The 14,713-nt window shown below is 37.6% G+C and overlaps 1 protein-coding gene across 8 annotated transcripts in view; it reads left to right on the top strand.

Moving 5' to 3' along the window:
- The window catches only part of XRN1 (5'-3' exoribonuclease 1), a 136,670-nt gene that overhangs the window by 93,646 nt on the left and 28,311 nt on the right, over positions 1–14,713 (top strand). For all 8 annotated transcript variants that reach the window (XR_002520524.2, XM_009201582.3, XM_009201581.3 and 5 more), the window contains one exon: positions 2,756–2,864. Coding sequence is in view for 7 of the 8 variants with exons in the window: in XM_009201582.3 (XP_009199846.1) it covers positions 2,756–2,864 (109 nt within the window). In the remaining variant the exon portion in view is untranslated. The remainder of the gene's footprint in view (positions 1–2,755; positions 2,865–14,713) is intronic.

A 14,713-nucleotide genomic window follows, 5' to 3' on the forward strand; every position in this document is an offset into this window, starting at 1 on the left:
GTCAGACTGGTCTCTTTACTTTCCCTTTCCCACAGATGATTCCCTTTTGGGCTTATGTGTTCTTTCTGTTCCTTCCACTTAGAATGCCCATTTTTTTCTCTCACTACAAATAACCCTCTAGGTCTCAGTCAAAATCTGCTATTTCCTTGAGAATCATTTGATGTTATATTTTTTCATTATCTCCTGCATGCAACCCGTCTTACTGGGTGCTATTTCATTGTTTATTTCAGCTGAACACTCTCATGTTTTATCTCTTAAATGTCCTAAGAATTATGAGAGCCAAAATATAACACATATACATTAATAAGCAGCCTAACCTGATGAGCAAATTCAAGAGAACTCACTGTAATAAAAAATATTCAAGCTTTGATTGGCAAAACATGGCAATGTGTACAAATACCTTTATATAGATATCAAACAGAACACCCTAAAGAACTATACCCAAGTATTTGCTTTCTGATTAAACATATGGCTTACCTTTTCTCTGAAGTAGTACTGTGAACATGAATTTTGGAGTTAGAGCTCAAATGTCAGCTCTCCCGTTACATAGATCTGTGATAAATTGCCTTATCAGTTTGAGCCTCATTTATACTTGTCTATAAAATAAAATCAAAATAATAACAGCATTATTATGACAGTAGCATTACTATAATGATATTAAAATAATGGGTACACAGTTCATTTACCATACCTGGCACATAATAGACACTCAGACAATACTTGTTCTATCCTAATGTTCTAATTCCTCTCCTTAGAGTCAAAATCACCCATAATGTACTGCTGTAGGCCAAAGTCCCACCAGCCATTGTGCCATGATGATAGAAATCTCATGCCATTTTGACTCTTAATAACTGAAGAGCTGGCCAGTTGCAGTGGCTCACACCTGTAATCCCAGCACTTTGGAAGGCCAACGTGGGTGGGTCCGTGGAGCCCAGGAGATCGAGACCAACCTGGGCAACATGGCAAAATCCCATCTCTACAAAACAATACGAAAATTAGCCAGACATGGTGGCACATGCCCATAGCCCCTGCTACTCAGGAGACTGAGGCAGAAGGATTGCTTGAGCCCAGAAGTCGAAGGTTGCAGTGAGCCAAGACCACGCCACTGCACTACAGCCTGAGTGACAGAGCAAATACCCTGTCTCAAAAACAAAAAACAAAACTGAAGAACCTTAGGCTGGGCACAGTGGTTCATGCGTGTAATCCCAGCACTTTGGGAGGCCAAGGCAGTAGGAACACTTAAGCCCAGGAGTTTGACACCAGCCTGGGCAACATAATAAGATCCCTGTCTCTACAAAAAAATAAAAAATAGATTTTTTAAAAACTGAAGAGCCTTGAGTGTTTCTATCCATGTGACCTCATTAGATCTTCCTTGGTACTCCCATGCATATCACAAGTATTTTGGAGCTTGCCCACTACCAGCGAGGATATGTTGTGTCTCCGTACCCAGTGTCCATTTGTCTGTGCTGAGAAGAAAGTAAATAGGGCCTACCAAAAGCAAAACTGTGAAATAATTCATTTGTATTGACCTTCTCTAGCCTCCACTTTTGCTGCTTCTTGCTGCTTCAACTGTGGGAAATTGTCTGTCTCTTTTTGCATTCAGGCCTATGCAAAAATGAAAGGATCTGATAGAATCTTCATATGAAACTTATGCCGTTTTGCTAATTCTATTTATGAACTGTCTCAATTACTGTAACTTTATAATCAGTCTGGCTATCTAGTAGTGAAGTCTTCCATCATTTAAAAACCTCGACAATATAAATATTAATAAAAATCAGGTATTGGGATTGTTATTAATCCCAATAAAACATGGGATTAATAAAATTAACATGGAAGGGAATGTAAGTGGGCTAACATCCTCAATTTTCATAATATAGAGCCAGAAATGATAACCTTTTTAAATTTTTTGATGGAAAAGTTTAACCATAATGATATCAAGTAAATAGAATGAATGAACCCACCAGAACTCATTCCCTACCTTGCTCTAGTCCAGTACTATTTCTTCTATAACCCCTGCTCATTTCCCACCTCCACCTACCCATTGGATGGGATTATTTTGAAGCAAATCTAGGGGGATCTTTAGAGACTGATATTTCTGTTGTGAAGAAACATTTACCTAAAGTTTAGTATTTTGTTTGGTTTCTGCATTTGTTAACATCAAGCAAAATTAGATTTAATTATTTTATTGAAAGGAGCATTTTTGTCTGGGTGCGGTGGCTCATGCCAGTAATCCCAGCACTTTGGGAGGCCAAGTTGGGAGAATTGCTTAAGGCCAGGAGTTTGAGACCACCCTGACCAACATGGTGAAACCCCGTCTCTACTAAAACTACAAAAACTAGCCAGGCATGATTGTACTCACCTGTAGTCCCAGGTACTCAGAAGGCTGAGCCATGAGAATCACATGAACCTGGGAGGCAGAGGTTGCAGTGAGCCGAGATTGCGCCACTGCACTCCAGCCTAGGTAACAGAGCAAGAATCTGTCTCAAATTTTAAAAGTAGCATTTTTATAAAATGATTGTTTTCTTTATGTCTTGCAAACGAATGCATAGAAAAAATAGAATGATGATCATTATGTTAATGAGTCTGGTGGTAGAGTTCAAGTGGCTTTCAAAGTCTGTATACTTTTCTATATTACTTAAGTTTTTTTCTAAGGAACTATATAATTTATAAAAATAATGTAATTATTAAAAGTTGAAGATAATAAGTAGTTATAATATTAATATTTTGTTTGATTTATAAGAATTTTAATTTTCAGGGTGCAGTGCTACCTCAAGAAATAAGCCAAGTAAACCAACATCATAAATCTGGCTTTAATGACAACAGTGTTAAATATCAGCAAAGAAAACATGACCCTCACAGAAAATGTAAGTTTTAAATTAGAAAGGTGTACTTGTGTGTGCTATCTGCTTCTTTTTTAAAAAAATAAACAATTTTATTGAGATATAATTCACATACCATAAAGTAAATTCTTTTAAAGTATTCAGTAAGTGGTTTTTTGTATTTTCACAAAATTTTATAACCAACACCACCATCTAAATTTAGAAAATTTTTGTCACCTGAAAAAGAAGCACCATACCTATTAGCAGTCACTCCTCCAGGCCCTGGCAACCCATAGTTTACTTTCTGCCTCTATTGATTTGCCTGTTCTAGACACTTTATATAAATGGAATCAGAAAATATATGAACTTTTATGACTGACTTCTTTCACTTGTGTATTTTCAAGATTTTATCTATGTTGTAGCATGTACAGTTCGCCCTCCGTACCTGTGGGTTCCACATCCATGGATTCAACCAACTGAGGATCAAAAACATTCAGAAAAGACAGAGTGCGGTGGCTCATGCTTGTAATCCCAGCACTTTGGGAGGCCAAGGCAGGCAGATCACTTGAGCCCAGAAGTTCAAGACCAGCCTGGAAAACATGACAAAACCCTATCTCTACCAGAAATATAAAAATTAGCCAGGTGTGGTGGCATGCACCTGTAGTCCCTGCTATTCAGGAGGCTGAGGTGGAAGGACTGCTTGAGCCTGGGTGGGGGGCAGAGGTTGCAGTGAGCCAAGATCGGCCACTACACTCCAGCCTGGGTGACAGAGTGAGACCCCTTCTCAAAAAAAAAAAAAAGAGGATGATTGTGTCTGCTCTGAACATGTGCACACTTTTTAATCTTATTCCCCTAAACAACACAGTATGACAACTATTTACACAGCATTTACCTTGTATCAAGCATTGTAAGTAATCTAGAGATTATTTAATATATAAGGAGTATGTGTGTAGATTGTATGCAAATACTACACTATTTTCTTTAAGGGACTTGAGCGTATGTGGATTTTGATAGCCACAGGAGGTCCTGGAAGCAATCTTCCACAGATACGGAGGGACAACTGTATCAGTACTTCATCCTTTCTTATGGCTGAGTAATATTCCATTGTATGAATGCTACGTTTTGTCTATCTGTTCATCCATTTGTAGACATGGAGGTTGTTTCCACATTGGGGCTATAGTGAATAATGCTGCTATGAATATCTGTGGAAAAGTTTTTGTGTGAACATATGTTTTCAGTTCTCTTGGGTGTATGCATATGAGTGAAATTACTGAGTTGTATGGTGGTAACTCTTAAGTTCAGCTTTTTGTAGAACTACCAAATTGGATATTACCATTTTACCTTTGTACCAGCGATGTGTGAAGGTCCAATTTCTCCACATCCTTCACAACAGTTGTTATTGTCCCTCTCTTTGACGATAGTCATCCTAGTAGGTGTGAGGTGGAATGTCCTTGTGATTTTCATTTGTAATTTATTAATAACTAATAATGTTGAGCATCTTTCATGTGCTCAACATGCTCACTTACTAACTGTATATCATCTTTGGAGAAATGTCAATTCAAATCCTTGGTTCATTTTTGAATTGGATTTTTTATCTTTTTTCTTGATTTGTAAGAGTTCTTTATGCTAGATATTACATGCTTCTTGGATATGTGATTTGCAAATTTCTCCCATTCTGTGGGTTTTCTGTTAACTTTCTTTATACTCTCTTGAAACACAAAAATTTTAAATTTTTACGAAGTCCAATTTATGTGTTTTTTTCTGCTTTGTCTTTGGTTGCTTGTACCTTAGGTGTCACATCTGAGAAACCATTCCCTAATCCAAAGTCACAAAGAGTTACAGTGTGTTTTTTTGTAAGAATTTTATTGTTTTAGCTCTTAGATTTGGGTCTCTTTCCATTTTAAGTAAAAGTTTATACATGATATGATATACAAGTTCATATTCAGTCTCCTGCGTACGGATATCCATTTATCCAAACATTGTTTGTTAAAAAGACTACTCTTTCCCCATTGAATTTTCTTGACACCCCAGTGAATAGTCTTGGCACCCTTGTCAGAAATTATTTGATTATAGAGCCAGGCATGCATCTGTAGTACCAGCTGCCCAGGAGTCTGAGGCAGGAGGATTGCTTGAACCAAGGAATTTGAGTCCAGCCTGGGAAACAGTAGGACACCATCTCATTTTTAAGAAGTAGTTGACTTTAGATGTATGGGTTCATTTCTGGACTCTCAATTCCATTCCACTAATGTATATGCCTGTCCTTATGTGAAATACACAGTCTTGATTACTGTAGCTTTGTTGTAAGTTTTGAAATCAGGAAGTTTGAGCCCTCTTTGTTCTTCTTTTTCAGGATCGTTTTCTCTATTCTGGGTCTCTTGCATTTCCATACGAATTTATGATCATCTTGCTTATTTCTGCAAAAATGGTAGATGGAATTTTCATAGGGATTGCATTAAATCTGTAGGTTACTTTGGGTAGTATTGTCATCTTAACAGTATTAAGTCTTCCTGTCCATGATCCATGAACACAAGATGTCTTTCCATTTATTTAGGTCTTTAATTTCTTTCCATGATGTCTTGTAGTTTTCAGTTATACAAGTCTTACACTTTTTTGTTACATTTATTTCCAAATATTTTACTCTTTTTCATGCTTTTTTCAATGGAACTGGGTTGTTAATTTTATTTTTTGATTGTTCATTGGTGTTATAGACATAAAACTGATTTTTGTATATTGATCTGGACACTTTCCTGAACTGTTCATTAACCCTAATTTTTTGTGGCTTCTGCAAATAGAGATAGTTTTACTTTTTCCTATATAATCTCAATGCCTTTTATTTCTTTTCTTGCCTAATTGCTGTGTTTACAACAACTAGTGCAGTGCTGAATAGAAGTGGTGAGGACATGCATCCTTGCCTTTTATTTGTTTTTTATCTTTTATTTTTAATTTTTGTGGATATATGGTAGGTGTATATATTTATGGGTTACATGAGATATTTTGATACAGGCATGCAATGCATAATGATCACATCAGGGTAAATAGGGTATTCATCACCTCAAGCATTTATCTTTTATGTTAGAAACAATATAGTTATGTTCTCTTATTTATTTAAAAAGATATAATTATTTTGATTATAGTCACCCCATTATGCTAGCAAATACTAGGTCTAATTCATCTATTTTTTGTACCTGCTAACTATCCCCATTCTCCCCGCCCCACTGCTCTTCCCAGCCTCTAGTAACCATCCTTCTACTCTCTATCTTCATGAATTCAATCGTTTTTAATTTTTAGCTCCCACAAATAAATGAGAGCATGTGAAATTTGTCTTTCTGTGCCTGGCTTATTTCACCTAACATATGATCTCCAGTTTGATCCATGTTGTTGCAAATGACAGGATCTCATTCTTTTTTATGGTCAAATAGTACTCCATTATGTATATGTACCACATGTTCTTTCTTCACCTGTTGATGGACACTTAAGTTGTTTCCAAATCTTGGCTATTGTGAACAGTGCTGCAACAAACATGAAAGTGGAGATAATCTCTGCAGTATACTGATTTCCTTTCTTTGGGGTATATACCCAGCAGTGAGATTGCTGAATTATTTGGTAACTCTATTTTTAGTTTTTTACAAAACCTCCAAATTGTTTGCCAGTGTTTGTACTAATTTACCTCCCCACCAACAGTGTACAGCGGTACCTTTTTCTCCACATCCTCGCCAGCATTTGTTACTTCCTGTTTTTGGATAAAAGCCATTTTATCTGGCGTGACATGATATCTCATTATAGTTTTGATTTGCATTTCTTTGATGATCAATGATGTTGAGAACCTTTTCTTTTTTTCTTTTCTTTTTTTTTTTTTTTTTTAAAACAGAGTTTCGCTCTCGTTGCCCAGGCTGGAGTGCAGTGGTGCGATCTCAGCTCACTGCAACCTTCGCCTCACTGTTTCAAGCAATTCTCCTGCCTCAGCCTCCTGAGTAGCTGGGATTACAGGCGTGTGCCACCACCCTTGGCTAATTTTTGTATTTTTAGTAGAGACAGGGTTTCACCATCTTGGCCAGCTGGTCTCGAACTCTTGACCTCGTGATCCATGTGCCTCGGCCTCCCAAAGTGCTGGGATTACAGGCGTGAGCCACCGCATCCAGCTGAGCACCTTTTCATATACCTGTTTGCCATTTATGCCTCTTGTTTTGAGAAAAGTCTGTTTGAAGCTTTTGCTCATTTTTTAATGAGATTATTAGATTTTTTTCCTAGAGAGTTGTCTGATCTCCTTATATATTCTGGTTATTATCCATCGTATCAGATAGATAGTTTGCAGATATTTTTTCCCATTCTGTGTATTGTCTCTTCATGTTGTTGATTGTTTCCTTTGCTGTGTAGAAGTTTTTTAACTTGATGTGATCCTATTTGTTTATTTTTGCTTTGGTTGTCTGTGCTTGTGGGGGACTAGTACTCAAGAAATCTTTGCCCAGTCCAGTGTCGGAGCTTCCCCAATGTTTTCTGTTAGTAGTGTCATACTTTAGGCTTAGACTTAAGTCTTTAATCCAGTTTGATTTTTGTATATAGCAAGAGATGGAGGTCTAGTTTCATTTTTCTGCACATGGATATCCAGTTTTCCCAGCACCATTTATTGAGGAGGCTATTCTTTCCCCAATGTATGTTCTTGGTGCGTTTGTCAAAAATGAGATGTGTGGATTTATTTCTGGGTTCACTGTTCTGTTCCACTGGTCTGTGTGTTTGTTTTTATGTCAGTGCCATGCCGTTTTCATTACCATAGTTCTGTAGTATGATTTGAAGTCAGGTAATGTGATTCTTCCAGTTTTGTTCTTTTTGCTCAGAATACCTTTGGCTATTCTGGGGTTTTTGTGGTTCCATGTAAATTTTAGGATTGTTTTTTCTATTTATGTAAAGAATGTCATTGGTATTTTGACCGGGATTGCATTGAATCTATAGATCCCTTTGAGTAATAGGACATTTTAACAATATTGATTCTTCCAGTCTGTGAACCTTGGAATGTCTTTCTCTTCTTTTGTGTCGTCTTCAATTTCTTGCATCAATGTTTTATAGTTTTCATTGTAGAAAACTTGTACTTCTTTGGTTAATTCCTACATAATTAGTTTTATCTGTAGCTATTGTAAATGGAATTACTTTCTTGATATCGTTTTCAGATTGTTTGCCGTTGACATATAAAAATGCTACTGATTTTTGTATGTTGATTTTGCATCCTGAAACTTTACTGAATTTATCAGTTCTGATAGTTTTTTGGTGGAGTCTTCAGGTTTTTCCAAATATTGTTTATTTCCCATCTGGAAGGTCTGTACAATGCTGAAAGTGGAATGTTGATGTCTCCAGCTATTACTATATTTGGATTTATCTCTTTCTTTTGTGCCAATAATATTTGCTCTATATACCTGGGTGCTCCAGTGTTGGATATATATTTTTTTACAATTGTTTTTATACAGATGTTGTATCCTTCTGCTGAATTGACCACTTTATCATTATATAATGATCTTCCTTGTGTCTTACTGTTTTTGTCTTGAAATGCATTTTGTCTAATATATAAGTATAGCTAACCCCTGCTCCATTTTGGTTTCCATTGACATTGGATAACTTTTCTATCCCTTTATTTGTCTGCATGTGTCTTTATAGGTCACATGTGTTTCTGTTAGGCAACAGATGATTGGGTCTTCTTTTTTTTTTTTAATCCATTCAGCTACTGTGTGTCTTTTTTTTTTTAAGTTGACAGCAGGACTTTATTATGGTATTTATCAGCATATATATAAAGCACACTTTTCAGTTCCTTTTTATTTTTATTTTTATTTATTTATTTTTTTTTTGAAAAGAGAGAGAAAAGGATTTATTGTCTACAAACATAATTACAATAAGCCCAATTCAAAATGGTGATTAAATTTTAATAAAGCCCATGGAGGGTGGTCTTCTTGCTGAGAAGGGGAGTGAGATGTATTTATAGAAGAAAGGGCTATTTCCCTCTACATCCTGACCCTGACATGTCAAGGGTTAGTGTTGCACGAGTAGTTTTCATGCCTCAATTTTTATTCCAGACAATTCTTTTCATTAGAGAGTTTAGTTCATTGACATTCAGTGTTATTATTGACAAGTGAAGACTTCCTCCTGCCATTTTGTTACTTGTTTTCTGGTTGTTTTTTGGTCTTCTCTTCGTCCTTTCCTGACTTCGTTTTAGTGAAGGTGATTTTTGCTGGTGGTGTGATATAATTTCTTGCTTTTTATTTTTTGTGTATCTGTTTATGTTTTTGATTTGAAGTTATGAGTCTTGCAAATACTCTTATAACCCATTATTTTTAACAACTTAACACTTAACACTGCTTGCATAAACAAAAAGAAAACTAATAAAAAATCTGTAATTTAACTTCATCTGCCACTTAATATTTTGCTGTTTCTATTTATATCTTACTATATTGTCTATGCCTTGAAAAGTTGTCAGTTATTATTTTTCATTGGTTCATCAGTTATAATAATATAACACACCATACAGTGTTGTAGTATATGTTTTTCTGTGTACTTACTGTTACCAGTGAGTTTTGTGCCTTCAAATAATGTCTTATTGCTCGTTAACATTTTTTGCTTTCTGATTAAAGTATTCCCTTTAGCATTTCTTGTAGGGCAGATCTGATGTTGATGAAATTCCTCAGCTTTTGTTTGAGAAAGTCTTTATTCTTCCTTCATGTTTGAAGGATTTTTTTTTTTTTTTTTTTTTTTTTTGGTCAGGTATACTATTATAGGATAAAAATTTTTTTCTTTCAGCTCTTTAAATACGTCATGCCACTGTCTTCTCACCTGTAAGATTTGCACTGAAAAGTCTGCTGCCAGATGTATTGTAGTTCCATTGTATGTTATTTGTTTCTTTTCTCTTGCTGCTTTATGATCTTTTCTTTATCTTTGACCTTTAGGAGTTTGGTTATTAAATGCCTTGAGGTAGTCTTCTTTGGGTTAAATCTGCTTAGTATTCTATAACCTTCTTGTCCTTGGATTTTGATACCTTTCTCTAGGTTTGAGAAGTTGTGTGAAATTATCTCTTTGAATAAACTTTCTACCCCTCTTTCTCTACCTTCTTTAAGGCCTAATAACTCTTAGATTTTCCCTTTTGAGGCTGTTTTCTAGATCTTGTAGACGTGTTTCATTCTTTCTTATTCTGTTTTCTTTTGTCTTCTGTGTGTGTGTGGTTGGTTGGTTGGTTGTTTGTTTTTGAGATGGAGTTTCGCTTTTGTTGCCCAGGCTGGAGTGCAATGGTGCAATCTCAGCTCACCGCTTCCTCTGCCTCCCGGGTTCAGGCAGTTATCTTGCCTCAGCCTCCTGAGTAGCTGGGGTTACAGACATACGCCACCACGTCTGACTAATTTTGTATTTTTAGTAGAGACGGGGTTTCTCCACGTTGGTCAGTCTGGTCTCGAACTCCCAATGTCAGGTGATCCACCTACCTCAGCCTCCCAAAGTGCTGGGATTACAGGCATGAGCCACCGTGCCTGGCCTAGCTCACTAATTCTTCTGCTTAATCAGTTCTGCTATTATGAGACTCTGATACATTCTTCAGTATATCAGTTGCTTTTTTCAACTCCAGAATTTCTGCTTGATTCTTTTTAATTATTTCAATATCTTTGTGAAATTTATCTGATAGAATTCTGATTCTTTCTCTATGTTATCTAGAATTTCTGTGAGTTTCCTCAGAACAGCTATTTGGGGATTTTGTTTGTTTGTTTTTATTTTTTGTTTTTGTTTTTGAGGCAGGGTCTTGCCCTGTTGCTGGAGTGCAGTGGTACTATTACGTCGCACTGCAGGCTCAACCTCTTGGGCTCAATCAGTCCTCCCACCTCAGCTTCCCAAAGTGCTGGGATTACAGGCATGAGCCAATGCACGTGACCAAAACAGTTATTTTGAATTCTCTGTCTGAAAGGTCACATATCTGTGTTTCTCCAGGATTGGTCCCTGGTGCCTTACTTAATTTGTTGAAGTTATGTTTTTTGCTGGATGGTCTTGATGCTTGTTGACATTCGTTGGTGTCTGGGGATTAAAGAGTTAGATACTTCTCATAGTCTTCAAAGTCTAGGCTTGTTTGTAGCAGTCCTTCTTGGGAACACTTTCTAAGTATTTGAAATGACTTGGATTTTGTGATCTAAGCCGTATCTACATTAAGGAGCACCTCTAGCCCAATAATTCTGTGGTTCTTAGAGAATCAGAGGTACCGTCTTGTTGGTCCTGGAGAAGATTCAAAAGAATTCTCCAGATTCCCAGGCAGACTCTTGTTCTCTTCCTTTACTTTCTCCCAAACAAGTGGGGTCTCTCTCTCTCTCTTTCTGAGCCACCTGGGCTTGGGGGATGGGGTGACACAGGTACCCCTGTGGCCACCACCACTGGGTCAGACCTGAAGCCACCACAGTACTGGATCTCGCCCGCAGCCCACCATACCCAGCTGTCACCTGTGTTTACTCAAGATCCTAGTGCTCTATAATCAGTAGATGGTGAAACCAGCCAGGCTTGTGTCCTTCCCTTTAGGGAAATGTGTTCCCTTAGGTCCCAGGTAGATCCTGAGGTGCCATCCAGGAGATAGGGACTGGATTTAAAAACCTTAGAAATCTACCTTGTGTTGTACTGCAGCTAAGCTGGCCCTGAAACCTTGAGACATTACCCTTCCCACTCTTCCCTTCACTTTCTGCAGGCAGAGGAGTATTTCCCTGTGGCCATCACCAACCACACACCCATGGGGAGTACTGCTAGGCTGTTGCTAATGTTCTCTTAAGGCCCACGGGCTCTTAGGTCAGCTTGTGATAAATGCTGCCTGGCCTGGGACTTACCCTTCAGGGCAGTGGAGTTCCTTCTGGCCCAAGGCAGGTCTAGAAATGCCATCTAAACCACACCCTGGAATTGGGGACCCTGAGAGCCCACTTAGTGCTCTGTCCCACTTGGCAGAGCTGGTACCTAAGATGCAAGAGAAAATCTTCTCTACTTTTCCCTCTGTTTTTCTCAAGTAGGACTCTCTCAGCATAGCCACCACAGCTGGGCATGTGCTAGGTCTCTTACGAAGCCAGCATATATCAGAGTCTCATCCAAGGCATATGGGTACTACCTGGTATCGCTGCTGGTTGTTTCGGTCCCAAGGGTTCTTTAGTTAACAGGTGGCAAATCCTGCCAAGACTGGGTTCTTCCCTTGAGGACTGTAGGTTCCCTTCTAGCCCAGGGCATGTCTAGAGATGTCATCCAGGAGTGCTACGGCCTGGAATGGGATCTCATGACTCTGACACAAGCCTTACTGAGTTGGTATCCAAGATACAAAAGTCCTTTTTACTCTTCCGTTTTCTTTCCTCAGAGAGGGGTGTCTTTTGGAGCCTCAAGCTGTTTTGCCTGGGGTTGGGGGAGTTGGGGGAGTGGTGGCAAAAGCACTCCCTTAGCTGCCCCAGCAAGAGTCTCAGTAAGTCACATGCCTAGCAAATCCAAGGCTGCAAGCCCAACTCAGCACTAGGATGTATAGTCCTTGTGGCCTTGACAGCCTTTCAGGTTTATTTAGAGCTCCAAAGCACTTCAGTCTATGGGGGCAAGGCTTGCAGGTACTCAAGTTCCCACTGCCTTTTTTCTTGAATAAACACTCCCTAGATTGCTGCAAGCCTTTGGTTAACTTCTGTGGTTCTGAAAATATGAATTCTGCTAATTTATGCCCATTCTCTTGTTGCTTTTATGGAGGAGAGAATTTCTGGAGGTTCTTACTCTGACATTTTTGCTGATGTCCCTTCCCTAACTACTTGAGATAAATCTTAGAGTGATCCAGTTACTTTTCTGCTTATAAACACTTACCTATTATATACTCCAAATTATATTACAGGCTTTTCTTTAAAATAGGTGCAAATATTTTGTTAATATTCTCTCTTACATAATTTATATATTTATACTCTTTAAATTTATTCAGTAGTGTCTACTGTGTTCAGGCACAGTCAGGAATGAGAATCTTCATCCTGTAGTAATTATTTCTCTTCCCTTGACCAAAGTATTTCCAAATATCAGAAAATTATTCTTTATGTTCAAATTATGACTCGTTTATTGATTCAATAAATCAACTCGTTTATTGATTCAATAAATCAACTCGTTTATTTATTGAGTACAAGACACTGTTCTAGATGCTGAGGATATATAACTGAAAAAGAAGACAGATTTTCTGACCTCTTAGAGTATAATGGCGTTTACACTCTAAGATGGAAACCGATAATAAGCAAGTAAACAGTAAATCTCATAATCTGAAGTAATGATAAGTGCTATGATGAAAAGTAAAACAGATTAAGAGGATAGAGTGACGGGGTGCTCTTTTAAATTGGGTTTACAAGAAAGGTCTTTCTGAGGAGATGAGATTCCAGCAGAGACCCTAATAAAGGGTTCAGGAAGGCATGAACTGTGCAAAGCTGGCTGAAGAACTTTCCAGTAGAGGAAATATCAAGTGCAGAGCCCTGAGTCTAACTTACTATATTTTATATATGCATGACACTTTATTTATCTGTATATTATAGGTAGTAAAATCTTTTAAACATTTTTCTAAAAAGCTGTTTTCAAAAAAATTTTGTGGTTTTTAACTTTGGTTCAGTTTGGTAACTGCTATACCTTTTTTAATACCAGTATCTATATGTTATTTTGGTTTATTTTACTCTTTAAGTTAAATACAGATTAATGTCCCTGTAATCTGATAATGATAAATATAGCATAAAGGTGTTATATTCAAATGGATTTTAATTTTTCTTCAAATTAATATTTACATAAATGATGTAAACGATTTGAGTTATGCGGAGTTTCAATTAGTTTTCTTTTGTGTATGTCTCAACAAATATTCACTGTCAAGGCATGTCAGCTCACATTTTCTTTTCCTTTGTTTCATAAGATTACTTTCTTCCTTTCCTCTCTTCCTTACCTCCATTACCTTCCTTTCCTCCCCTTCCTCCCCTTCTCTATTCCTCTCTCACCCTTCCTTCTCCCCTTTGTGCTTCCTTCCCCTGTCTCTGATCGCATTCCCTCCCTCCCATGCCCTCCTCACTATTCCCCTTCCCCTGCTTCTTTCCTCAGTCTTTCTTTTTTAATATTCCCTCCCTCCCTCCCTCCCTTCCTTCCCTCCTTCCTTCCTTCCTTCCTTCCTTTTTCTTCTTCTCTTTCCACCCACCTTTTTATTTTTCCAGGCTGGCTTAATGAACAGTCTAGTGATAGAAAGTGGTAAAAATAAGTTATAGTAGATCTATATAATCCTGTATATCCAGTATAATAGAATATTATGCAATAATTTCAAAGTATGTTTTTTGTGCTTCTTCAAATCTACCTCATGCCCCTCGTATTCTTCATCTTCTTATTCTGTCATTTACCAAATCCTATGAAAGTAATCTCTCAGATTCATCCTTTGCTATCTCCTTCATCTTCACATCCTGTCATTAGCTGAATCCTAGAATTTTTCAAATTCATTATTTTCGTTTATCCTACCATCCCGCAATTTCCCCTTAACAGGGCTATTCAAATAGCTGCCTGCGTTGGTCTTGTATTATTATTCTATCTAGCCAATAGGCTATTGCCATATTTTAATCATCCTAAAGCACAGTTTTCATCAGATTACTACCTGCTCAAAAACTCTCTGTTATTGGCTGCCCATTGCCTGCCAACTTAATATAATAGCATAGTCTTCAGTAACTTGCAAATTAAGGCTCTAACCTGCTTTTTTAGTTCTCTTAAGCTTCACTTTACTCCTTAACTTTCTGCTTCCATGTCTTTTTTCCCACTATTTCCTTTGCCTGGAGTACTTAACTTCTTAGTCTGCCCTTTAGAAACCTACTATCCTTCGAGGCCCAATTCAGATGCCACCTTTCCATTTTCACTACTCTTATCTAAGTGTCTCTTCTCCCCCTTAT

Source organism: Papio anubis, chromosome 2, assembly GCF_008728515.1.
Source record: "Papio anubis isolate 15944 chromosome 2, Panubis1.0, whole genome shotgun sequence".
NCBI lineage: Eukaryota > Metazoa > Chordata > Mammalia > Primates > Cercopithecidae > Papio > Papio anubis.